Source organism: Salvelinus namaycush, chromosome 28 (genome assembly GCF_016432855.1).
Source record: "Salvelinus namaycush isolate Seneca chromosome 28, SaNama_1.0, whole genome shotgun sequence".
Classification (NCBI taxonomy): Eukaryota; Metazoa; Chordata; class Actinopteri; order Salmoniformes; family Salmonidae; genus Salvelinus; species Salvelinus namaycush.
The window spans coordinates 4,529,728-4,555,597 of NC_052334.1; the positions used below are offsets into that span (position 1 = coordinate 4,529,728).

The 25,870-nt window shown below is 46.6% G+C and overlaps 1 protein-coding gene across 1 annotated transcript in view; it reads left to right on the forward strand.

Annotated features, from left to right (window-relative positions):
• LOC120022995 (phosphofurin acidic cluster sorting protein 2-like) overlaps positions 1 to 25,870 on the forward strand; it is a 148,008-nt gene that overhangs the window by 84,742 nt on the left and 37,396 nt on the right. Inside the window, exons 2-5 of the mRNA XM_038966947.1 lie at positions 20,524 to 20,611; positions 21,734 to 21,823; positions 22,072 to 22,197; positions 24,779 to 24,941. Coding sequence (XP_038822875.1) covers positions 20,524 to 20,611; positions 21,734 to 21,823; positions 22,072 to 22,197; positions 24,779 to 24,941 — 467 coding nt within the window. The remainder of the gene's footprint in view (positions 1 to 20,523; positions 20,612 to 21,733; positions 21,824 to 22,071; positions 22,198 to 24,778; positions 24,942 to 25,870) is intronic.

Consider the following 25,870-nt stretch of genomic DNA (forward strand, 5'->3'; position numbering starts at 1 on the left):
AAATGTCAGTCAAGACAGTTGCCAGTTCACGTCCTGGTAATCCGTCTGGTCCTGTGGCCTTGTGAGTGTTGACCTGTTTAAAGGTCTTACTCACATCGGCTACGGAGAGCGTGATCACACAGTCGTCCGGAACAGCTGGTGCTCTCATGCATGCTTCAGTGTTGCTTGCCTCGAAACGCACATAGAAGTAATTTAGCTCGTCTTGTAGGCTCGTGTCACTGGGCAGCTCGCGCCTGGGTTTCCCTTTGTGGTCCGTAATAGTTTGCAGGCCCTGCCACATCTGACGAACGTCAGAGCCGGTGTAGTACGATTCAATTTTAGTCCTGTATTGGTGCTTTGGCTGTTTGATGGTTCGTCTGAGGGCATAGCGGGATTTCTTACAGCTTCCGGGTAAAAGTCCCTCTCCTTGAAAGTGCTCAGTGCGGATGTTGCCTGTAATCCATGGCTTCTGGTTGGGGTATGTACGTACGGTCACTGGGGACGACGTCATCAATGCACTTATTGATGAAGCCGGTGATTGATGTGGTGTACTCCTCAATGCCATTGGAGGAATCCCGGAACATATTCCAGTCTGTAGCTTAGCATCTGCTTCATCTGACCACTTTTTTATTGATCGAGTCACTGGTTTCAATCTGTGCTAGCAAAACAATCTGCATCATCTGACCACCTCCGTATTGAGCGAGTCACTGGTACTTCCTGCTTTAGTTTTGGCTTGTAAGCAGGAATCAGGAGGATAGAATTATGGTCAGATTTTCAAAATGGAGGGCGAGGGAGAGCTTTGTACGTGTCTCTGTGTGGAGTAAAGGTGGTGTAGAGTTTTTCCCCTCTTGTTGCACATGTAACATACTGATAGAAATGAGGTAAAACACCCTATTCCCTATGGGCTCTGGTCAAAAGTAGTGCACCCTATTCCCTATGGGCTCTGGTCAAAAGTAGTGCACCCTATTCCCTATGGGCTCTGGTCAAAAGTAGTGCACCCTATTCCCTATGGACTCTGGTCAAAAGTAGTGCACCCTATCCCCTATGGGCTCTGATCAAAAGTAGTGCACCCTATTCCCTATGGGCTCTGATCAAAAGTAGCGCACTATACAGGAAATAACGTGCCATTTTTAGGTTCACAGCTCCGCAGCAGACCATTGTGTGTGTGTGTGTGTGTGTGTGTGTGTGTGTGTGTGTGTGTGTGTGTGTGTGTGTCATTGGCAGAGCATCTGTGCTGGGTGCTGTAGCAGGGCCACCCTCCAGGCCAGCCAGCAGGGAGACAGCAGTATCTAGGTCTGGGTGATGTAGCAGGGAGGCAGCAGTATCTAGGTCTGGGTGATGTAGCAGGGAGACAGCAGTATCTAGGTCTGGGTGATGTAGCAGGGAGACAGCAGTATCTAGGTCTGGGTGATGTAGCAGGGAGACAGCAGTATCTAGGTCTGGGTGATGTAGCAGGGAGACAGCAGTATCTAGGTCTGGGTGATGTAGCAGGGCCAGACAGCAGTATCTAGGTCTGGGTGATGTAGCAGGGCCAGACAGCAGTATCTAGGTCTGGGTGATGTAGCAGGGAGGCAGCAGTATCTAGGTCTGGGTGATGTAGCAGGGAGACAGCAGTATCTAGGTCTGGGTGATGTAGCAGGGAGACAGCAGTATCTAGGTCTGGGTGATGTAGCAGGGAGACAGCAGTATCTAGGTCTGGGTGATGTAGCAGGGCCAGACAGCAGTATCTAGGTCTGGGTGATGTAGCAGGGCCAGACAGCAGTATCTAGGTCTGGGTGATGTAGCAGGGCCAGACAGCAGTATCTAGGTCTGGGTGATGTAGCAGGGAGACAGCAGTATCTAGGTCTGGGTGATGTAGCAGGGAGACAGCAGTATCTAGGTCTGGGTGATGTAGCAGGGAGACAGCAGTATCTAGGTCTGGGTGATGTAGCAGGGCCAGACAGCAGTATCTAGGTCTGGGTGATGTAGCAGGGCCAGACAGCAGTATCTAGGTCTGGGTGATGTAGCAGGGCCAGACAGCAGTATCTAGGTCTGGGTGATGTAGCAGGGCCAGACAGCAGTATCTAGGTCTGGGTGATGTAGCAGGGCCAGACAGCAGTATCTAGGTCTGGGTGATGTAGCAGGGCCAGACAGCAGTATCTAGGTCTGGGTGATGTAGCAGGGCCAGACAGCAGTATCTAGGTCTGGGTGATGTAGCAGGGCCAGACAGCAGTATCTAGGTCTGGGTGATGTAGCAGGGAGACAGCAGTATCTAGGTCTGGGTGATGTAGCAGGGCCAGACAGCAGTATCTAGGTCTGGGTGATGTAGCAGGGCCAGACAGCAGTATCTAGGTCAGGGTGATGTAGCAGGGCCAGACAGCAGTATCTAGGTCTGGGTGATGTAGCAGGGCCAGACAGCAGTATCTAGGTCTGGGTGATGTAGCAGGGAGACAGCAGTATCTAGGTCTGGGTGATGTAGCAGGGAGACAGCAGTATCTAGGTCTGGGTGATGTAGCAGGGCCAGACAGCAGTATCTAGGTCTGGGTGATGTAGCAGGGCCAGACAGCAGTATCTAGGTCTGGGTGATGTAGCAGGGCCAGACAGCAGTATCTAGGTCTGGGTGATGTAGCAGGGAGACAGCAGTATCTAGGTCTGGGTGATGTAGCAGGGCCAGACAGCAGTATCTAGGTCTGGGTGATGTAGCAGGGCCAGACAGCAGTATCTAGGTCTGGGTGATGTAGCAGGGCCAGACAGCAGTATCTAGGTCTGGGTGATGTAGCAGGGCCAGACAGCAGTATCTAGGTCTGGGTGATGTAGCAGGGCCAGACAGCAGTATCTAGGTCTGGGTGATGTAGCAGGGCCAGACAGCAGTATCTAGGTCTGGGTGATGTAGCAGGGAGACAGCAGTATCTAGGTATGGGTGATGTAGCAGGGAGACAGCAGTATCTAGGTCTGGGTGATGTAGCAGGGCCAGACAGCAGTATCTAGGTCTGGGTGATGTAGCAGGGCCAGACAGCAGTATCTAGGTCTGGGTGATGTAGCAGGGCCAGACAGCAGTATCTAGGTCTGGGTGATGTAGCAGGGCCAGACAGCAGTATCTAGGTCTGGGTGATGTAGCAGGGAGACAGCAGTATCTAGGTCTGGGTGATGTAGCAGGGCCAGACAGCAGTATCTAGGTCTGGGTGATGTAGCAGGGCCAGACAGCAGTATCTAGGTCTGGGTGATGTAGCAGGGAGACAGCAGTATCTAGGTCTGGGTGATGTAGCAGGGAGACAGCAGTATCTAGGTCTGGGTGATGTAGCAGGGCCAGACAGCAGTATCTAGGTCTGGGTGATGTAGCAGGGCCAGACAGCAGTATCTAGGTCTGGGTGATGTAGCAGGGCCAGACAACAGTATCTAGGTCTGGGTGATGTAGCAGGGCCAGACAACAGTATCTAGGTCTGGGTGATGTAGCAGGGCCAGACAGCAGTATCTAGGTCTGGGTGATGTAGCAGGGCCAGACAGCAGTATCTAGGTCTGGGTGATGTAGCAGGGCCAGACAGCAGTATCTAGGTCTGGGTGATGTAGCAGGGCCAGACAGCAGTATCTAGGTCTGGGTGATGTAGCAGGGCCAGACAGCAGTATCTAGGTCTGGGTGATGTAGCAGGGAGACAGCAGTATCTAGGTCTGGGTGATGTAGCAGGGAGACAGCAGTATCTAGGTCTGGGTGATGTAGCAGGGAGACAGCAGTATCTAGGTCTGGGTGATGTAGCAGGGAGACAGCAGTATCTAGGTCTGGGTAATGAATTTCCATCCAGGATTTATCCAGGTGTTTCACCACAAATGCTCCGTCTACTGGTTCTAGCACACGTGTCTCACTGGGCCATGGTACCGACGTACCTGCTCTCCCTTGGGGACAAAGCCAGGCCGCTGGTATTTTTCATCTGGCATTGACATAACAATGGCTACCTGTGAACTTCTCACAAAGCAAAGCTGTTTTGATTATGCAGAGGTTGTCGATTCTGTTGTGTCCTCATTGTCATATTAAAATGGCATAGAAAGAGCAACATGCAATAAATACAAATGGATACGATCATAGACTCACTTAAGACACACACATTTATTGTATGTTGCTCTTTCTATGCCATTTTAATATGAGAAATTAACCAATGATATTAGGCCACTCTTGGCCATGATTACAGACACCTGTGTGTCTTTTGACACTATATAAACGAGTCATCCTGCAGTGTCTGTGATTGTACCCTGATGAAGACAGCTTGCCTGTCGAAACGTTGGTAAATTAAATATTTTTGCATCTGAGCACCTAGAGTGTGCGGCTCTCCTTTATTTTTAAGTTTTCTACTCCGCTAGCCGGCACCTCTCCTAAATAGGTGTTCTACTCCGCTAGCCAGCACCTCACCTAAATAGGTGTTCTACTCCGCTAGCCGGCACCTCTCCTAAATAGGTGTTCTACTCCGCTAGCCAGCACCTCTCCTAAATAGGTGTTCTACTCCGCTAGCCAGCACCTCTCCTAAATAGGTGTTCTACTCCGCTAGCCAGCACCTCGCCTAAACAGGTGTTCTACTCCGCTAGCCAGCACCTCTCCTAAATAGGTGTTCTACTCCGCTAGCCAGCACCTCACCTAAATAGGTGTTCTACTCCGCTAGCCGGCACCTCGCCTAAATAGGTGTTCTACTCCGCTAGCCAGCACCTCGCCTAAATAGGTGTTCTACTCCGCTAGCCAGCACCTCGCCTAAATAGGTGTTCTACTCCGCTAGCCAGCACCTCGCCTAAATAGGTGTTCTACTCCGCTAGCCAGCACCTCGCCTAAATAGGTGTTCTACTCCGCTAACCAGCACCTCGCCTAAATAGGTGTGCGTTTCTTTTTCTTCTAGATTGAGTCCTCATTGTCAGCCTTAGCTATGGAAACACAATTACCCTAGTATAACACTGGTGTTACAGTCGAAAAACAGTAACACACACACACACACACACACACACACACACACACACACACACACACACACACACACACACACACACACACACACACACACACACAGTGTGTGGGTGTGTAATGTGTTAGCATTTCATGTTCGTACTGTGTGTGTGTGTGTGTGCATGTGTTGCGTGCGTGTACTTGAAGTGTGTGTTGAGTGTGTTGGGCACATGCGTGTTGCCTTGTAAGTGTGTCTTCAACTTGATGGTTGAGGGGGTGAGGAGAAGCAGCTGTTGATCAAACCTCTAATAATAAAAAAATCGGTACCAAACTGAGTGGGAACAGTGAGGAGGGGGGATGGGAGAGGGGGGAGGAGAAGGGGGGGGGGGGGGGGCAGCCAGGCTGTGGGTTCCATTGTGTTCTGCTGGACACTTCTACACATTCCCAGCTCTGAGCATTCTGAACAGTATTCTCAACATTCTGAGGGTTCCAGCTCTGAGCATTCTGAACAGTATTCTCAACATTCTGAGGGTTCCAGCTCTGAGCATTCTGAACAGTATTCTCAACATTCTGAGGGTTCCAGCTCTGATCATTCTGAACAGTATTCTCAACATTCTCAGGGTCCCAGCTCTGATCATTCTGAACAGTATTCTCAACATTCTGAGGGTTCCAGCTCTGATCATTCTGAACAGTATTCTCAACATTCTGAGGGTTCCAGCTCTGATCATTCTGAACAGTATTCTCAACATTCTGAGGGTCCCAGCTCTGATCATTCTGAACAGTATTCTCAACATTCTGAGGGTTCCAACTCTGAGCATTCTGAACATTCTGAGGATCCCAGCTCTGAGCATTCTGAACAGCATTCTGAGGATCCCAGCTCTGAGCATTCTGAACAGTATTCTCAACATTCTGAGGGTTCCAGCTCTGAGCATTCTGAACAGTATTCTTAACATTCTGAGGGTCCCAGCTCTGATCATTCTGAACAGTATTCTCAACATTCTGAGGGTCCCAGCTCTGATCATTCTGAACAGCATTCTGAGGGTCCCAGCTCTGAGAATTCTGAACAGTATTCTCAACATTCTGAAGGTCCCTGCTCTGAGCATTCTGAACAGTATTCTCAACATTCTGAGGGTCCCAGCTCTGAGCATTCTGAACAGTATTCTCAACATTCTGAGGTTCCCAGCTCTGAGCATTCTGAACAGTATTCTCAACATTCTGAGGGTTCCAGCTCTGATCATTCTGAACAGTATTCTCAACATTCTGAGGGTTCCAGCTCTGAGCATTCTGAACAGCATTCTGAGGGTCCCAGCTCTGAGAATTCTGAACAGTATTCTCAACATTCTGAAGGTCCCTGCTCTGAGCATTCTGAACAGTATTCTCAACATTCTGAGGGTCCCAGCTCTGAGCATTCTGAACAGTATTCTCAACATTCTGAGGTTCCCAGCTCTGAGCATTCTGAACAGTATTCTTAACATTCTGAGGGTCCCAGCTCTGATCATTCTGAACAGTATTCTCAACATTCTGAGGGTCCCAGCTCTGATCATTCTGAACAGTATTCTCAACATTCTCAGGGTCCCAGCTCTGATCATTCTGAACAGCATTCTGAGGATCCCAGCTCTGATCATTCTGAACAGTATTCTCAACATTCTGAGGGTCCCAGCTCTGAGCATTCTGAACAGTATTCTCAACATTCTGAGGGTCCCAGCTCTGAGCATTCTGAACAGCATTCTGAGGATCCCAGCTCTGATCATTCTGAACATTCTGAGGATCCCAGCTCTGATCATTCTCAACATTCTGAGGGTCGAAGCTCTGAGCATTCTGAACAGTATTCTCAAAATTCTGAGGTTCCCAGCTCTGAGCATTCTGAACAGTATTCTTAACATTCTGAGGGTCCCAGCTCTGATCATTCTGAACAGTATTCTCAACATTCTGAGGGTCCCAGCTCTGATCATTCTGAACAGTATTCTCAACATTCTCAGGGTCCCAGCTCTGATCATTCTGAACAGTATTCTCAACATTCTGAGGGTCCCAGCTCTGATCATTCTGAACAGTATTCTCAACATTCTGAGGGTTCCAGCTCTGATCATTCTGAACAGTATTCTCAACATTCTGAGGGTTCCAGCTCTGAGCATTCTGAACATTCTGAGGATCCCAGCTCTGAGCATTCTGAACAGCATTCTGAGGGTCCCAGCTCTGAGCATTCTGAACAGCATTCTGAGGATCCCAGCTCTGAGCATTCTGAACAGCATTCTGAGGGTCCCAGCTCTGAGAATTCTGAACAGTATTCTCAACATTCTGAAGGTCCCTGCTCTGAGCATTCTGAACAGTATTCTCAACATTCTGAGGGTCCCAGCTCTGAGCATTCTGAACAGTATTCTCAACATTCTGAGGGTCCCAGCTCTGAGCATTCTGAACAGTATTCTCAACATTCTGAGGTTCCCAGCTCTGAGCATTCTGAACAGTATTCTTAACATTCTGAGGGTCCCAGCTCTGATCATTCTGAACAGTATTCTCAACATTCTGAGGGTCCCAGCTCTGATCATTCTGAACAGTATTCTCAACATTCTCAGGGTCCCAGCTCTGAGCATTCTGAACAGCATTCTGAGGATCCCAGCTCTGATCATTCTGAACATTCTGAGGATCCCAGCTCTGATCATTCTCAACATTCTGAGGGTCGAAGCTCTGAGCATTCTGAACAGTATTCTTAACATTCTGAGGGTCCCAGCTCTGATCATTCTGAACAGTATTCTCAACATTCTGAGGGTCCCAGCTCTGATCATTCTGAACAGTATTCTCAACATTCTCAGGGTCCCAGCTCTGAGCATTCTGAACAGCATTCTGAGGATCCCAGCTCTGATCATTCTGAACATTCTGAGGATCCCAGCTCTGATCATTCTCAACATTCTGAGGGTCGAAGCTCTGAGCATTCTGAACAGTATTCTCAAAATTCTGAGGTTCCCAGCTCTGAGCATTCTGAACAGTATTCTTAACATTCTGAGGGTCCCAGCTCTGATCATTCTGAACAGTATTCTCAACATTCTGAGGGTCCCAGCTCTGATCATTCTGAACAGTATTCTCAACATTCTCAGGGTCCCAGCTCTGATCATTCTGAACAGTATTCTCAACATTCTGAAGGTCCCAGCTCTGATCATTCTGAACAGTATTCTCAACATTCTGAGGGTCCCAGCTCTGAGCATTCTGAACAGTATTCTCAACATTCTGAGGGTTCCAGCTCTGATCATTCTGAACAGTATTCTCAACATTCTGAGGGTTCCAGCTCTGAGCATTCTGAACATTCTGAGGATCCCAGCTCTGATCATTCTGAACAGCATTCTGAGGGTCCCAGCTCTGAGAATTCTGAACAGTATTCTCAACATTCTGAAGGTCCCTGCTCTGAGCATTCTGAACAGTATTCTCAACATTCTGAGGGTCCCAGCTCTGAGCATTCTGAACAGTATTCTCAACATTCTGAGGTTCCCAGCTCTGAGCATTCTGAACAGTATTCTCAACATTCTCAGGGTCCCAGCTCTGAGCATTCTGAACAGCATTCTGAGGATCCCAGCTCTGATCATTCTGAACAGTATTCTCAACATTCTGAGGGTCCCAGCTCTGAGCATTCTGAACAGTATTCTCAACATTCTGAGGGTCCCAGCTCTGAGCATTCTGAACAGTATTCTCAACATTCTGAGGGTCCCAGCTCTGAGCATTCTGAACAGTATTCTCAACATTCTGAGGGTTCCAGCTCTGATCATTCTCAACATTCTGAGGGTTCCAGCTCTGATCATTCTGAATAGTATTCTCAACATTCTGAGGGTTCCAGCTCTGATCATTCTGAACAGTATTCTGAATATTCTGAGGGTTCCAGCTCTGAGTATTCTCAACATTCTGAGGGTTCCATGGTTTCTGGTTCAGTGTAGCGTGGCTGTAGTCACTTAGACTCTAGGGGATTGTGGTTGCAGCAGTGTACTTGCGTGCGTGGAGGCCTGGAGTCATACCAGGGAAACAGGTCAACACAGATCCTCTTATGAAATGAATAGGAGCACATTTGTGTAATATATTTGGCTCAAAGAAGATGTAGTTTATGGAACACTTATAAGCCTCACTGTGAGAGAAAACATTAACCTGAAACTAAACCATATTGGATGAGATGGCATCAATTTCTGAAGATTGTACAAACTCATACAGTAACTTAACAGCACCAACAATCACCTTTTAGCGTTGCAAAATTCAGCTAACTTTACCACGGTTTTCCAGGAATCTCAGTTGATGGATTCCTGGATTTCCTGTTTATTCCCTTCTAATTCCAGGAATCTTCCGATTGGAAAGTTACTGGAATTTTGCAACCCAAATCAATTAGTTTCATAACTGGGATAAATGGTGTTGTAGGACGATCGGCATGCGAGCAGAGGCCTGGGAGTAGAGTATAAAACACTTAGATGAGAACTAAGTCCATTGTTCCTCTGTACTGCGGTGTGTGTGTGTGTGTGTGTGTGTGTGTGTGTGTGTGTGTGTGTGTGTGTGTGTGTGTGTGTGTGTGTGTGTGTGTGTGTGTGTGTGTGTGTGTGTGTGTGTGTGTGTGTGTGTGTAGAGACAATGTGAGCCTTTATTGGGTAGTTTGTTGTGCCCATTGTGGTTTGCTGAGGTTCCTGAGACTCTGTGGGCTGTTTTGAGACATAAAGACATTGGTGGTGTTCTAAATGGTACCACTATTCCCTTCATAGTGCACTACTTTTGACCAGAATGGCACCCTATTCCCTTTATAGTGCACTACTTTTGACCAGAATGGCACCCTATTCACTTTATAGTGCACTACTTTTGACCATAGCCCAATTGGTGAAACATAGGGTGCGATTTGGAACAAGCACAATGGAGCCCAGGTCAAAATAGTGCACTATACAGGGGTTATGGTCCGATTAGGAACTCAGACATTGTGTGTTGAGGAGAAAGACCTCACTTCAGCTGTCTCTGCCGGTCTTATCCTTCTGACCTGTTGGTGTAACACGAAACAAACACACAGTTATGTATTGCTATCCTTGTGGGGACCAAAGAATTGATTCCCATTCAAAATCCTATTTCCCCTAACCCGAAATCTAACCCTCAAATCTAATGTTATTGGTCACATGGTTAGTAGATGTTATTGGTCACATGGTTAGATGTTATTGGTCACATGGTTAGTAGATGTTATTGGTCACATGGTTAGTAGATGTTATTGGTCACATGGTTAGTAGATGTTATTGGTCACATGGTTAGATGTTATTGGTCACATGGTTAGTAGATGTTATTGGTCACATGGTTAGTAGATGTTATTGGTCACATGGTTAGTAGATGTTATTGGTCACATGGTTAGTAGATGTTATTGGTCACATACACATGGTTAGTAGATGTTATTGGTCACAAACACATGGTTAGTAGATGTTATTGCGAGTGTAGCGAAATGCTTGTGCTTCTAGTTCCGACAGTGCAGCAATATCTAACAAGTAATCTAACATTTACCTAATACACACAAATCTAAAGTGGTGAATGAGAATATGTACATATAAGTATACGGATGAGTGATGGCCGAGCGTCATAGGCATGGTGATATGGTATAAAATACAGTATATACATGTGATATGAGTAATGTAAGATATGTAAACATTATTTAAAGTGGCATTATTTAGAGTGGCATTGTTTAAAGTGACTAGTTATCCATTTATTAAAGTGTCCAGTGAATGGGTCTCAATGTAGGCAGCAGTCTCTCTGAGTTAGTGATGGCTGTTTAGCAGTCTGATGGCCTTGAGATAGAAGCTGTTTTTCAATCTCTCGGTCCCAGCGTTGATGCACCTGTACTGACCTCGCCTTCTGGATGATAGCGGGGTGAACAGGCAGTGGCTCGGGTGGTTGTTGTCCTTGATGATCGTTTTGGCCTTCCTGTGACATCGGGTGCTGTAGGTGTCCTGGAGGAAAGGTAGTTTGCCCGCGGTGATGCATTGTGCAGACCTCACCACCCTCTGGAGAGCCTTGCGGTTGAGGGCGGCGCAGTTGCCGTACCAGGCGGTGAGAGAGGCAGGAAGGATGTTCTCGATTGTGAATTGGTTAAAGTTTGTCAGTGTTTTAGATGACAAGCCACATTTCTTCAACCTCCTGAGGCGCTGTTGCGCCTTCTTCACCACACTGTCTGTGTGGGTAGACCATTTCAGTTTGTCTGTGATGTGTATGCACAGGAACTTAAAACTTTCCACCTTCTCCACTACTGTCCCATCGATGTGGAAAGGGGGGTGCTCCCTCTGCTGTTTCCTGAAGTCCACGATCATCTCCTTTGTTTTGTTGATGTTGAGTGAGAGGTTGTTTTCCTGACACCACACTCTGAGTGCCCTCACCTCCTCCCTGTAGGCTGTCTCGTTGTTGTTGGTGATCAGGCCCAGGACTGTTGTGTCGTCTGCAAACTTGATGATTGAGTTGGAGGCGTGCATGGCCACGCAGTTGTGGGGGAACAGGGAGTACAGGAGAGGGCTAAACACACACCCTTGTGGGGCCCCAGTGCTGAGGGTCAGCAAAGTGGAGATGTTGTTTCCTACCTTCACCACCTGGGGGGAGGCCCGTCAGAAAGGACCCAGTTGACAGGGCGGGGTTGAGACCCAGGTGAGCTTGGAGGGCACTATGGTGTTGAATGCTGAGCTGTAATCGATGAACAGCATTTTTACATAGGTATTCCTCTTGTCCAAATGGGATAGGGCAGTGTGCAGTGTGATGGTGATTGCGTCATCTGTGGATCTATTGGGGCAACTAAAATGGGTCTAGGGTGGCCGGTAAGGTGGCGGTGATATGATCCTCGACTAGTCTCTCAAAGCACTTCATGATGACAGAAGTGAGTGCTACGGGGCGGTAGTCATTTAGTTCAGTTATCTTTGCCTTCTTGGGTACAGGAACAATGGTGGCCATCTAGAAGCATGTGGGGTCAACAGACTGGGATAGGGAGAGATTGAATATGTCCGTAAACACACCAGCCAGCTGGTCTGCGCATGCTCTTAGGACGCGACTTGGGATGCCGTGTGGGCCAGATTGTTAGCTTGCCCCACCAAGATTTATATGCTAAAATTGCAACTGATTAGAACACCTTAAAACACATTATAAACTGACTGGGTCGAGCCCTGAATGCTGATTGGCTGAAAGCTGTGGTATATCAGACCGTATACCACTGGTATGCCCAATATATATTTTTTTACTGTTCTAATTACATTGGTTAACAGTTTATAATAATAAGGCAACCTCAGGGGCTTGTGGTATATGACCAATATACCACGGCTAAGGGCTGAATCCACATTGCGTCGTGCCTAAGAACAGCCCGGGTATATTGGCCATATACCACACCCCACTCGTGCCTTATTGCTTAATTAGAGCACATTACAACACACATTAGAACACATTACAACACACATTAGAACACATTACAACACACATTAGAACACATTACAACACACATTAGAACACATTACAACACACATTAGAACACATTACAACACACATTAGAACACATTACAACACACATTAGAACACATTACAACACACATTAGAACACATTACAACACACATTAGAACACATTACAACACACATTAGAACACATTACAACACACATTAGAACACATTACAACACACATTACAACACATTACAACACACATTAGAACACATTACAACACACATTACAACACATTACAACACATTACAACACACATTAGAACACATTACAACACACATTAGAACACATTACAACACACATTAGAACACATTACAACACACATTACAACACACATTAGAACACATTACAACACACATTAGAACACATTACAACACACATTAGAACACATTACAACACACATTAGAACACATTACAACACACATTAGAACACATTACAACACACATTACAACACATTACAACACATTACAACACACATTAGAACACATTACAACACACATTAGAACACATTACAACACACATTAGAACACATTACAACACACATTAGAACACATTACAACACACATTAGAACACATTACAACACACATTAGAACACATTACAACACATTACAACACACATTAGAACACATTACAACACATTACAACACACATTAGAACAGGGCAATTCCACGGGTAACATGGATGTATGCCAAACAAAAAACCTTAACTGGAATAACTGTGCAGATGCAAAGTTTGGTAACAGAATTACGGTATAATTTACCTCCGTTTTATTTTTTGTTACTAAACTTTATCTGGAAAGTTCTCCCTGTAAATGTGTTTTTGTAAAACTTTCAGTGGAAATTGTTAAAAGTAGTCCTTGTGCATAGAGTTAAACTTTGAAATCAATGTTTTTAGTTTGGTATAGATTTTAAGTGAAAAATCTGAGTCTCAGCGTAATTCCGTTACCATGGAATTAGCCAATAGTAAGTTAATAGGATCTCGGTGATAACACCAGTACATACAGTTGAAGTCGGAAGTGTACATACACCTTAGCCAAATACATTTAAAATCAGTTTTTCACAATTCCTGACTCCTAGTAAAAATTCCCTGTCTTAGGTCAGTTAGGATCACCACTTTTATTTTAAGAATGTGAAATGTCAGAATAATAGTAGAGAGAATGATTTATTTCAGCTTTTATTTCTTTCATCACATTCCCAGTGGGTCAGAAGTTTACATACACTCAATTAGTATTTGATAGCATTGCCTTTAAATTGTTTAAATTGGGTCAAAAATTCCACAAGCTGGGTGAATTTGAAGTTGGGTGAATTATGGCCCATTCCTCCTGACAGAGCTGGTGTAACTGAGTCATGTTTGTAGGCCTCCTTGCTCGCACACGCTTTTTCAGTTCTGCCCACACAATTTCTATAGGACCGAATTCAAGGGGCTTGAATTTTCGAGTTCTCCCCTTAAATTTGGCGGTGTAGTAGTGTCATGAGTGACAGAACACTGAGCCAATCAGGGCGCAACTAGAGAACATTATATTGTATTAATGCCCCCCCAAAAAAAAAATATATTTTTTGTTGCTAGAAAGATGGGGCTCAAAACAGTTGCGGGTTGCCACTGGTTCAAATGTGTTTTAATATGTGTTTTAATGTGTGTTTTAATGTGTGTTTTAATATGTGTTTTAATATGTGTTTTAATATGTTTTAAAATGTGTTTTAATATGTGTTTTAATATGTGTTTTAATATGTGTTTTAATATGTTTTAAAATGTGTTTTAATATGTGTTTTAATATGTGTTTTAATATGTGTTTTAATATGTTTTAAAATGTGTTTTAATATGTGTTTTAATATGTAATTCTATGGTGTTATGCTCCACGGTCATTCTAGGAATCTAACATCAATCCCAGTTAAATGACAGCTTGGTAACTGGACTCCCGTGTGGTCTCTCCCCGAGTCTCTAGGATTCCCTAGACTAGGCTATTTTTTGCATCTGAAAATGGCACCCTATTGCCTATATAGTGCACTACTTTAGGCCAGTGCTCTGGTCCAAAGTAGTGCACTATATAAGGGAATACGGTGCCATTTTCAGACGCAGCCTATCTAGGCTTAGTGCTATTACTGTCGCCCCCCCCCCCCCCCCCCCACTCACCCCACGAATAAGTTCTGGATATATTTTTATTTGCGTCAGAGTCATTGCTTCACCTGAAAAGTGACTCTAACATGGTCTCTTGCTAGGTCTCCCTGGGCGGTGTATTACTGTGCCTTCGGAGGCATGTCCTCTCTCAGCCCACAGCTCTCCACATATATATTCCACCGTCTCAGGCCAGGAACATTATACACCAAACTTCCACTGTACCGTGTGTCAAAATAAACCAACGGCACATGGTGACATTTTAGAGTAACATCATGGCCCCCCTGGCATGGTTTATAAATGAGGACATTCTAGCAACAGACAGACTAGCCGAGTAAGGACATGTTGACGTCAACAAACATAGTGGGAATGTTGAGGTGGGGTAACGGCATAGTGGGAATGTTGAGGTGGGGGTAACGGCATAGTGGGAATGTTGAGGTGGGGTAACGGCATAGTGGGAATGTTGAGGTGGGGTAACGGCATAGTGGGAATGTTGAGGTGGGGTAACGGCATAGTGGGAATGTTGAGGTGGGGGTAACGGCATAGTGGGAATGTTGAGGTGGGGTAACGGCATAGTGGGAATGTTGAGGTGGGGTAACGGCATAGTGGGAATGTTGAGGTGGGGGTAACGGCATAGTGGGAATGTTGAGGTGGGGGTAACGCATAGTGGGAATGTTGAGGTGGGGTAACGGCATAGTGGGAATGTTGAGGTGGGGTAACGGCATAGTGGGAATGTTGAGGTGGGGGTAACGGCATAGTGGGAATGTTGAGGTGGGGTAACGCATAGTGGGAATGTTGAGGTGGGGTAACGCATAGTGGGAATGTTGAGGTGGGGTAACGGCATAGTGGGAATGTTGAGGTGGGGGTAACGGCATAGTGGGAATGTTGAGGTGGGGTAACGGCATAGTGGGAATGTTGAGGTGGGGGTAACGGCATAGTGGGAATGTTGAGGTGGGGTAACGGCATAGTGGGAATGTTGAGGTGGGGTAACGGCATAGTGGGAATGTTGAGGTGGGGTAACGGCATAGTGGGAATGTTGAGGTGGGGTAACGGCATAGTGGGAATGTTGAGGTGGGGTAACGGCATAGTGGGAATGTTGAGGTGGGGTAACGGCATAGTGGGAATGTTGAGGTGGGGTAACGGCATAGTGGGAATGTTGAGGTGGGGTAACGGCATAGTGGGAATGTTGAGGTGGGGGTAACGGCATAGTGGGAATGTTGAGGTGGGGGTAACGGCATAGTGGGAATGTTGAGGTGGGGTAACGGCATAGTGGGAATGTTGAGGTGGGGTAACGGCATAGTGGGAATGTTGAGGTGGGGGTAACGGCATAGTGGGAATGTTGAGGTGGGGTAACGCATAGTGGGAATGTTGAGGTGGGGTAACGCATAGTGGGAATGTTGAGGTGGGGTAACGGCATAGTGGGAATGTTGAGGTGGGGTAACGGCATAGTGGGAATGTTGAGGTGGGGGTAACGGCATAGTGGGAATGTTGAGGTGGGGTAACGCATAGTGGGAATGTTGAGGTGGGGTAACGCATAGTGGGAATGTTGAGGTGGGGTAACGGCATAGTGGGAATGTTGAGGTGGGGGTAACGGCATAGTGGGAATGTTGAGGTGGGGTAACGGCATAGTGGGAATGTTGAGGTGGGGGTAACGGCATAGTGGGAATGTTGAGGTGGGGTAACGGCATAGTGGGAATGTTGAGGTGGGGTAACGGCATAGTGGGAATGTTGAGGTGGGGTAACGGCATAGTGGGAATGTTGAGGTGGGGTAACGGCATAGTGGGAATGTTGAGGTGGGGGTAACGGCATAGTGGGAATGTTGAGGTGGGGTAACGGCATAGTGGGAATGTTGAGGTGGGGTAACGGCATAGTGGGAATGTTGAGGTGGGGTAACGGCATAGTGGGAATGTTGAGGTGGGGGTAACGGCATAGTGGGAATGTTGAGGTGGGGGTAACGGCATAGTGGGAATGTTGAGGTGGGGTAACGGCATAGTGGGAATGTTGAGGTGGGGTAACGGCATAGTGGGAATGTTGAGGTGGGGGTAACGGCATAGTGGGAATGTTGAGGTGGGGTAACGCATAGTGGGAATGTTGAGGTGGGGTAACGCATAGTGGGAATGTTGAGGTGGGGTAACGGCATAGTGGGAATGTTGAGGTGGGGGTAACGGCATAGTGGGAATGTTGAGGTGGGGTAACGGCATAGTGGGAATGTTGAGGTGGGGGTAACGGCATAGTGGGAATGTTGAGGTGGGGTAACGGCATAGTGGGAATGTTGAGGTGGGGTAACGGCATAGTGGGAATGTTGAGGTGGGGGTAACGGCATAGTGGGAATGTTGAGGTGGGGTAACGGCATAGTGGGAATGTTGAGGTGGGGGTAACGGCATAGTGGGAATGTTGAGGTGGGGTAACGGCATAGTGGGAATGTTGAGGTGGGGTAACGGCATAGTGGGAATGTTGAAGTGGGGTAACGCATAGTGGGAATGTTGAGGTGGGGTAACGGCATAGTGGGAATGTTGAGGTGGGGGTAACGGCATAGTGGGAATGTTGAGGTGGGGTAACGGCATAGTGGGAATGTTGAGGTGGGGTAACGGCATAGTGGGAATGTTGAGGTGGGGTAACGGCATTGTGGGAATGTTGAGGTGGGGGTAACGGCATAGTGGGAATGTTGAGGTGGGGTAACGGCATTGTGGGAATGTTGAGGTGGGGTAACAACATAGTGGGAATGTTGAGGTGGGGTACCTGCATTGTGGGAATGTTGAGGTGGGGTAACAGCATTGTGGGTAATGTTGAGGTGGGGTAACGGCATTGTGGGTAATGTTGAGGTGGGGTAACGGCATTGTGGGTAATGTTGAGGTGGGGTAACGGCATTGTGGGTAATGTTGAGGTGGGGTAACGGCATTGTGGGTAATGTTGAGGTGGGGTAACGGCATTGTGGGTAATGTTGAGGTGGGGTAACAGGTTGCATAAAACAGCTAGATCTGTGTTATTTATATTACTATACTGAACAAAAATATAAATCAACATGTAAAGTGTTGGTCCCATGTTTCATGAGCTGAAATAAAAGATCCCAACATTTTTCCATACGCACAAAAAGCTTATTTCTCTCAAATGTTGTGTAGAAATCTGTTTAGATCCCTGTTAGTGAGCATTTCTCCTTTGCCAAGATTATCCATCCACCTGACAGGTGTGGCATATTAAGAAGCTGATTAAACAGCATGATCATTACACAGGTGCACCTTGTGCTGGGGGACAATAAAAGGCCACTAAAATATGCAGTTTTGTCACACAACACAATACCACAGATGTCTCAAGTTTTGAGTGAGCGTGCAGTTGGCATGCTGACTGCAGGAATGTTCACCAGAGCTGTTGGCAGATAATGTTATGTTAATTTCTCTACCATAAGCTGCTTCCAATGTTGTTTTAGAGAATTTGGCAGTACGTCCAACCGGCCTCACGACCGCAGACCACTTGTAACCACGCCAGCCCAGGACCTCCACATCTGGCTTCTTCACCTGCGGGATCGTCTGAGACCAGCCACCCGGACAGCTGATGAAACTGTAGATTTGCACAACTGAAGAATTTCTGCACAAACTCTCAGAAACCGTCTCAGGGAAGCTCATCTGCGTGTTCGTCGTCCTCCCCGGGGTCTTGACCTGACTGTAGTTCAGCGTTGTAACCGACTTCAGTGGGTAAATGCTCACCTCTGATGAACACTGGCACACTGGATGAATCCTGGTTTGAACTGTACCGGACAGATGGCTGACAGCGTGTATGGAGTCATGTGGGCGAGCGGTTTGCTGATGTCAACATTGTGAACAGAGTGCCCCATGGTGGCGGTCGGGTTATGGTATGGGCAGGCCTAAGCTACAAACAACAAACACAATTACATTTTATCGATGTCAATTTGAATGCACAGAGATACCGTGATGAGATCCTGAGGTCCATTGTCGTGTCATTCATCTGCCGCCATCACCTCATGTTTCAGCATGATAATGCAGGGCCCCATGTCACAAGGAGTGGGACAACATTTCACAGGCCACAATCAACAGCCTGATCAACTCTATGTGATGGAGATGTGTTGCGCTGCATGAGGCAAATGGTGGTCACACCAGATACTGACTGGTTTTCTGATCCACACCCCTACCTTTATTTAAGGTATCTGTGACTAACAAGATGATGCATCTCTATAATCCATAGATTAGGGCCTAATGTATTTATTTAAATGTACTGATTTCCTTATATGAACTGTAACTCAGTAAAATAATGATTCATGTTGAGGTGAAGGAACACTGCATGACAGGCAGGTGTTTAGGAGACAAACAGACATTATTTCCCACAGTGTTATAGGCTATTAACAGGTTGCAAGCCGCCAAAATCCAGAACCTGTTTGGTGCTAACATTCCAGTCCTTGTACCTCATTTCATTGCCAAACATGAAAAAGAGTTGCAAGGAGTGCAATGTTAGCACCAAACAGACGGGATTTCTCCAGGCTACTCCAAACCTGGGGATTCTGGGAAAGTTGCTGCCATTTAGCCACCCTAGAAGCCAGGTTTCCCAAGCAGCTTCTCTTGTGGGAACCAACATAAAGTGAAGAGAGAGTCAAACAGAAAGAAACAAAGAAACAAAGAAACAAAGAAAGAGAAAGAGAGGGAGAGAGAAACACATTTTTTATTTTCCTAGGAAGTGAGTCAAACATCGCGAGGGCCTTATTAAATCCTCCTCCAGTTGTGACAAAGATATCTACCGCACCTTTTAGTCAGAGTCCCAAATGACACCCAGAGCCCTGGTCTAAAGTAGTGCACTATATAGAAAATAGGGTACCATTTGGGACCGAACCTTATTTGTCTGCCCAGTCTGGGATGTTGGCAACGACCCCTCCTCTCCAGGAAAGTGAAAGAGGATTTAGCCTCAATAGCCCCCCCCCCCCCCCCACCCCCACCCCCCCCCACCCCAGACACCCATAGTTAAGTATCAAGCAACATTAACAAGTCCAGTGTTTTGAACACGGGTCTCTGTTCTTTAGCCAATTTCTGTTCGTTGTTTTTTCTCTCAATAAAGACCAACCTGTTCTCTGCCATCTCTCTTTTTAAAAGTTGTGTTTTTCCCCACTACTCTGAATTGTGTCTTTTGGATGGAGATGGGAGAGTTATCCCAGTGTATTCTGACAACAGTCAGATAACGTCACGATGAGTTGTAGGATCACTAAGAAGCGGAGCGGTTAGATAACAGCAAGGCTAATCAGTTTCCTCCATGAAATAGTGAGGCTCCTCTTGAATCACAAAGAAGGACACACAGCAGATGAGAGCTGTACAGTACGTCGGTTCAAGGCTGGGTTGTGATGATGTCTGATTCATGTCTTTGGTGTTGTTGTTATTGGTAAACAGTTGATGAACGCTTGGTTTGTGGGCATACAGTGAATTATCTGTTTACTCAACATTGTCGTTTTTGTTTATTTACATGAACAAGGTGTGTATGCGTATACACTGAGTATACTAAACATTACGAACACCTTCCTAATATTGAGTTTAATCCCGTTTTGCTCTCAGAACAGCCTCAATTCGTCAGGACATGAACTCTACAAGGTGTTGAAAGCGTTCCACAGGGATGCTGGTCCATGTTGACTCCAATGCTTCCCACAGTTGTGTCAAGTTGGCTGGATGTCCTTTGGGTGGTTGATCATTCTTGATCTACACGGGAAACTGTTGAGTGTGAAAAACCCAGCAGCGTTGCAGTTCTTAACACAAACTGGTTCCTGGCACCTACTACCAAACCCTGTTAAAATGCACTTAAATATTTTGTCTTCCCCATTCACCCTCTGAATGGCACACAGACACAATCCATGTCTCAATTGTCTCAAGGCTTAAAAATCCTTCTTTAACCACCTGTCTCCTCCCCTTCATCTACATGGATTGAAGTGGATTTAACAAATGACATCAATAAGGGATAATATCTTTCACCTGGATTCACCTGGTCATTCAGTCTGTCATAGAAAGAGCAGGTGTCCTTAATGTTTTGTACACTCAGTGTACATGAGTCTATATTAGGCCTGATTGTTCTCGATCTGTCTTCTGTGTGCAGGTTGTGCAGTCTGACTCTGAAGAGATTGGTGGTACTGAGGGAGCTGGACAAGGAGCTCATCTCTGTGGTCATCGCTGTCAAGATCCAGGTAAAGTTATGACCTTTCACACCACACCTGGCTGTAGGTACGGCAGGAACACACCTGTGAATCAACACTACATGAGTTAGACCACACACACACACTCACACACGCACACAAGCACGCACGCACGCACACACACACAATCCAGGTAGACTGCATAAATGTCACACACATCCTCTAAGATAAATGTTATCCAAGCTGACAGATGCGTTCTTATGTTTCACTTCCTGTACATTAGCTTGTTACCTGCTAGTTGACTTCACTTCCTGTACATTAGCTTGTTACCTGCTAGTTGACTTCACTTCCTGTACATTAGCTTGTTACCTGCTAGTTGACTTCACTTCCTGTACATTAGCTTGTTACCTGCTGGTTGACTTCACTTCCTGTACATTAGCTTGTTACCTGCTAGTTGACTTCACTTCCTGTACATTAGCTTGTTACCTGCTAGTTGACTTCACTTCCTGTACATTAGCTTGTTACCTGCTAGTTGACTTCACTTCCTGTACATTAGCTTGTTACCTGCTAGTTGACTTCACTTCCTGTACATTAGCTTGTTACCTGCTAGTTGACTTCACTTCCTGTACATTAGCTTGTTACCTGCTAGTTGACTTCACTTCCTGTACATTAGCTTGTTACCTGCTGGTTGACTTCACTTCCTGTACATTAGCTTGTTACCTGCTGGTTGACTTCACTTCCTGTACATTAGCTTGTTACCTGCTAGTTGACTTCACTTCCTGTACATTAGCTTGTTACCTGCTGGTTGACTTCACTTCCTGTACATTAGCTTGTTACCTGCTAGTTGACTTCACTTCCTGTACATTAGCTTGTTACCTGCTAGTTGACTTCACTTCCTGTACATTAGCTTGTTACCTGCTAGTTGACTTCACTTCCTGTACATTAGCTTGTTACCTGCTAGTTGACTTCACTTCCTGTACATTAGCTTGTTACCTGCTAGTTGACTTCACTTCCTGTACATTAGCTTGTTACCTGCTAGTTGACTTCACTTCCTGTACATTAGCTTGTTACCTGCTGGTTGACTGTTGGAGTTTAGCAGATGTTTTGCATTATGGTATCAATGGCTGTATTGACTGACAAAACAGTCTGGTGATGTGTGATTCCCTTCCCTAGGGTTCCAAGAGGATCCTGAGGTCCCATGAGATAGTGCTGCCCCCTAGTGGCTCAGTGGAGACTGACCTGGCTCTCACCTTCTCACTGCAGGTAAAGATAACACAAGGTCATTTATATTGTGTATATAAGTCCGATTGCGCAACAACTCTGTCTCCGCTTGGTCGAGGAACTATTGGCGCATACCAGTGACGCCACCTGTTGGAAGACAATGGGATGAAGGCCTGAAAAATGGCATATTGAGAAATCATTAACTCTCCTGCGTCCCATGTTTTCCACTTAAGACCACTGTGACTGATTCCTCTCTCTCCTCTATTTTCTTGTCTTTCATCCATCCTCAGTACCCTCACTTCCTGAAGAGTGAGGGTAACAAGCTCCAGATCCTGCTGCAGAGGAGGAAGAGATACAAGAACAGGACTATCCTGGGATATAAGACCCTGGCTGTAGGAACCATCGATATGGCTGAGGTAGGAACACAATGAGACAGGACCCTGGCTGTAGGAACCATCGACATGGCTGAGGTAGGAACACAATGAGACAGGACCCTGGCTGTAGGAACACAATGAGACAGGACCCTGGCTGTAGGAACCATCGATATGGCTGAGGTAGGAACACAATGAGACAGGACCCTGGCTGTAGGAACACAATGATATGGCTGATGTAGGAACACAATGAGACAGGACCCTGGCTGTAGGAACCATCGATATGGCTGAGGTAGGAACACAATGAGACAGGACCCTGGCTGTAGGAACACAATGATATGGCTGAGGTAGGAACACAATGAGACAGGACCCTGGCTGTAGGAACCATCGGCATGGCTGAGGTAGGAACACAATGAGACAGGACCCTGGCTGTAGGAACACAATGAGACAGGACCCTGGCTGTAGGAACCATCGACATGGCTGAGGCAGGAACACAATGTTCACACAGCAAGTTTCGTCAAAATCGGGCCAGTGGTGTCTTAAGAAATCACATCTCTTATCCCTGAGCATGTGTGCCAAATTTCATCACTCTTAGTCAAACAGATCAAGCGATATATAAACATGTGACCGATATAGCGCCACCGTGTGGTCAATATGAATGTTCTTGCATATGTTGAGTTTTGACAGTGTTAGCAACATGTGGACCAAATGTAGTTTCAATACGAATATCCGTGACTGATTTAAGGTAGATGCATTTATGTTCCAGACCACGGTCACGTAATTGTATTGGCGGTGTTATTTTAGAAACTAGTCTGGAAAATATTGCGTTGAGAGATATTTGTCCATAGATGCCATGCTCATCGTGGCGGATCTCTATGGCAAGACGCATCACTCACCCAAGCTTCGTCCAAATAGGGCCAGTGCTGTCTGAGATATCACGTGTAACTAATGTACTAACGGACAAAGACATATCCACAGTTCCCGCCCCGATTTCAACGTGGGGGACACTTCATTATTCTCAGAAGTCTTTCTCCCGTCTCTCCTCATCCCCCTGTCATCCTCAGCGGACTCTGATGGCCCCGTTCTGTCCCCTCTGTAGATAACTCCAAACGCTCCGTTTAACCATCTGTCTGAACAGCAGAAAGCCACACAGCTGCATGAAGGCAGCACTGTAAAATGGCCGCCGGCAATGTGTGGCTCTGTCTTAAACCCAAAGCCTGTTACGTTATAGACCGTCTCTGTTTAACCCAGGTCCCAGGGGCCTGAGAGACTCTGTCTGTTTTATAACAGGCACACATAGAGCTGAGAGGAGGAAGAATCCCTCTCCGGGCCCTGTCTGTACATAGAGAGAGATGGATAGACGGACAGAGAGGGGGGTAGAGATAGAGAGAGACCACAAGAGAGTGAGTGAGTGAGTGAGTGAGAGAGAGAGAGAGAGAGAGAGAGAGAGAGAGAGAGAGAGAGAGAGAGAGAGAGAGAGAGAGAGAGAGAGAGAGCGAGAGAGAGAGAGAGAGAGAGAGAGAGAGAGAGAGAGAGAGAGAGAGAGAGAGAGAGAGTGAGAGAGTGTGAGAGTGAGAGAGTGTGAGAGTGTGAGAGAGTGAGAGAGTGAGAGAGTGAGTGAGAGAGTGAGAGAGTGAGAGAGTGAGAGAGTGAGAGATTATTCTCAGGAACATGTTTGTTAGAATTTAACAGAAATAGAATAGTTACTTTTGGGACTTTGAGGATAGCAACAGCAGAGAGAGACAGGTGATCTGATAACAGAGGGAGAGAGAGGGAGGGAGGAAGAGAGAGGGAGGGGTTATTCTCAGGAACATGTTTGTTGGAATTTAACAGAAATAGAATAGTTACTTTTGGGACTTTGAGGATAGCAACAGCAGAGAGAGACAGGTGATCTGATAACAGAGGGAGAGAGACAGATCTGATAACTGGAAAGATACTTTCATCAAAATTGTGGTTCTTTCAGCACTGTATTCATCTAGCCCTCCCCCTCCCTCTCTCTCTCCTCCTTCTTCCTTCCCCCCTTCCCCTCTCTCCTTCTCCTTCCCTCATCCCCCTCCCTCTCTCTCTCCTTCCCTCAACTCCTCTCTCTCCTTGTCCTTCCCTCTCCCGCACCTCCCTCTCTCTTTCTCCTTCCCTCCCTCTTTCCTTCTCCTTCCCTCCCCCACCTCCCCCTCTGTCCTTCTCCTTCCTTCCCCCACCTCCCTCTCTCCTTCTCCTTCCCTCCCTCTTTCCTTCTCCTTCCCTCCCCCTCTGTCCTTCTCCTTCCCTCCCCCACCTCCCTCTCTCCTTCTCCTTCCCTCCCCCGCACATCCCTCTCTCTCCTTCCCTGCACCTCCCTCCTTCTCCTTCCCTCCCTCCCCCCACCTTCCTCTCTCTCCTTCTCCTTCCTTCCCTCCCTCCCCCCACCTCCCTCTCTCTCCTTCCTTCCCCCGCACCTCCCTCCCTCTCTCTCCTTCTCCTTCCCTCCCCCGCACCTCCCTCTCTCTCCTTCTCCTTCCCTCCCTCCCCCCACCTTCCTCTCTCTCCTTCCTTCCCTCCATCTCCTTCTCCTTCCCTCATCCCCCTCCCTGTCTCTCTCTCTTCTTCTGTCATCTCTCTCCCTCGTCCGTCTCTCTGCCCCCACCAGGTGATGCAGCAGCCTACGGAGGGGGGCCAGGTTCTGTCTCTGTGCAGTAACCAGAAGGAGATGCTGGGTAAAGTAGCTGATATCTGGATCTTCTCTCTGTCCAGTCAGCCCATAGACTATGAGGAGGCCGCTCTGCAAGAGGGAACCAAGATCAAATGCTCAGGTAGGCTTCGGCACAGGATGGCTCGGTTCAACTTAGATTAGCTCTGAGGCATGGCTGTAGACTCCTAAATTGTTAGGACACCAGTCTGGGTTAACAGCATCATCCCATCATAATCAGCCGTCCTTCAGCCAGCCAGGCATGTAGAGGAGAACAGAGGCTAAGTTGAAGTCAGTGAGCTCATAGACCACAAAGAGGCTGCTCTGCAGGGGGGAACAATTATCAAATGTTCAGGTAGGTTACTACTCAGGTACGGGTTAACTCAGGTACGCTGTGACACAGCAAGGCTCTGCTTTATAGTATGGGTTAACTCAGGTACGGCTCAGCCCAAGTTAGCTCTGAGACATGGCTGTAAAGGCAGTAGGACTCCAGAACGTAACGTTCAAAGTTCTTGAAATTTTCCGGATTGACTGACCTTCATGTCTTAAAGTAATGATGGACTGTCGTTTCTCTTTGTTTATTTGAGCTGTTCTTGCCATAATATGGACTTGGTCTTTTACCAAATAGGGCTATCTTCTGTATACCACCCCTACCTTGTCACAACACAACTGATTGGCTGAAACGCATTAAGAAGGAAAGAAATTCCGCAAATAAACTTAACAAGGCACACCTGTTGAGGTGTCACCATTCCAGGTGACTACCTCATGAAGCTGGTTGAGAGAATGCCAAGAGTGTGCAAAGCTGTCATCAAGGCAAAGGGTGGCTACTTTGAAGAACCTCAAATATAAAATATATTTTGATTTGTTTAACACTTTTTTGGTTACTACATGATTCCATATGTGTTATTTCATAGTTTTGATGTCTTCACTATTATTCTACAATGTAGAAAATAGTAAAAATAAATAAAAACCCTTGAATGAGTAGGTGTGTCAACTTTTGACTGGTACTGTACCTCACTACTGAACCTCATGTACCACACTACTGAACCACCA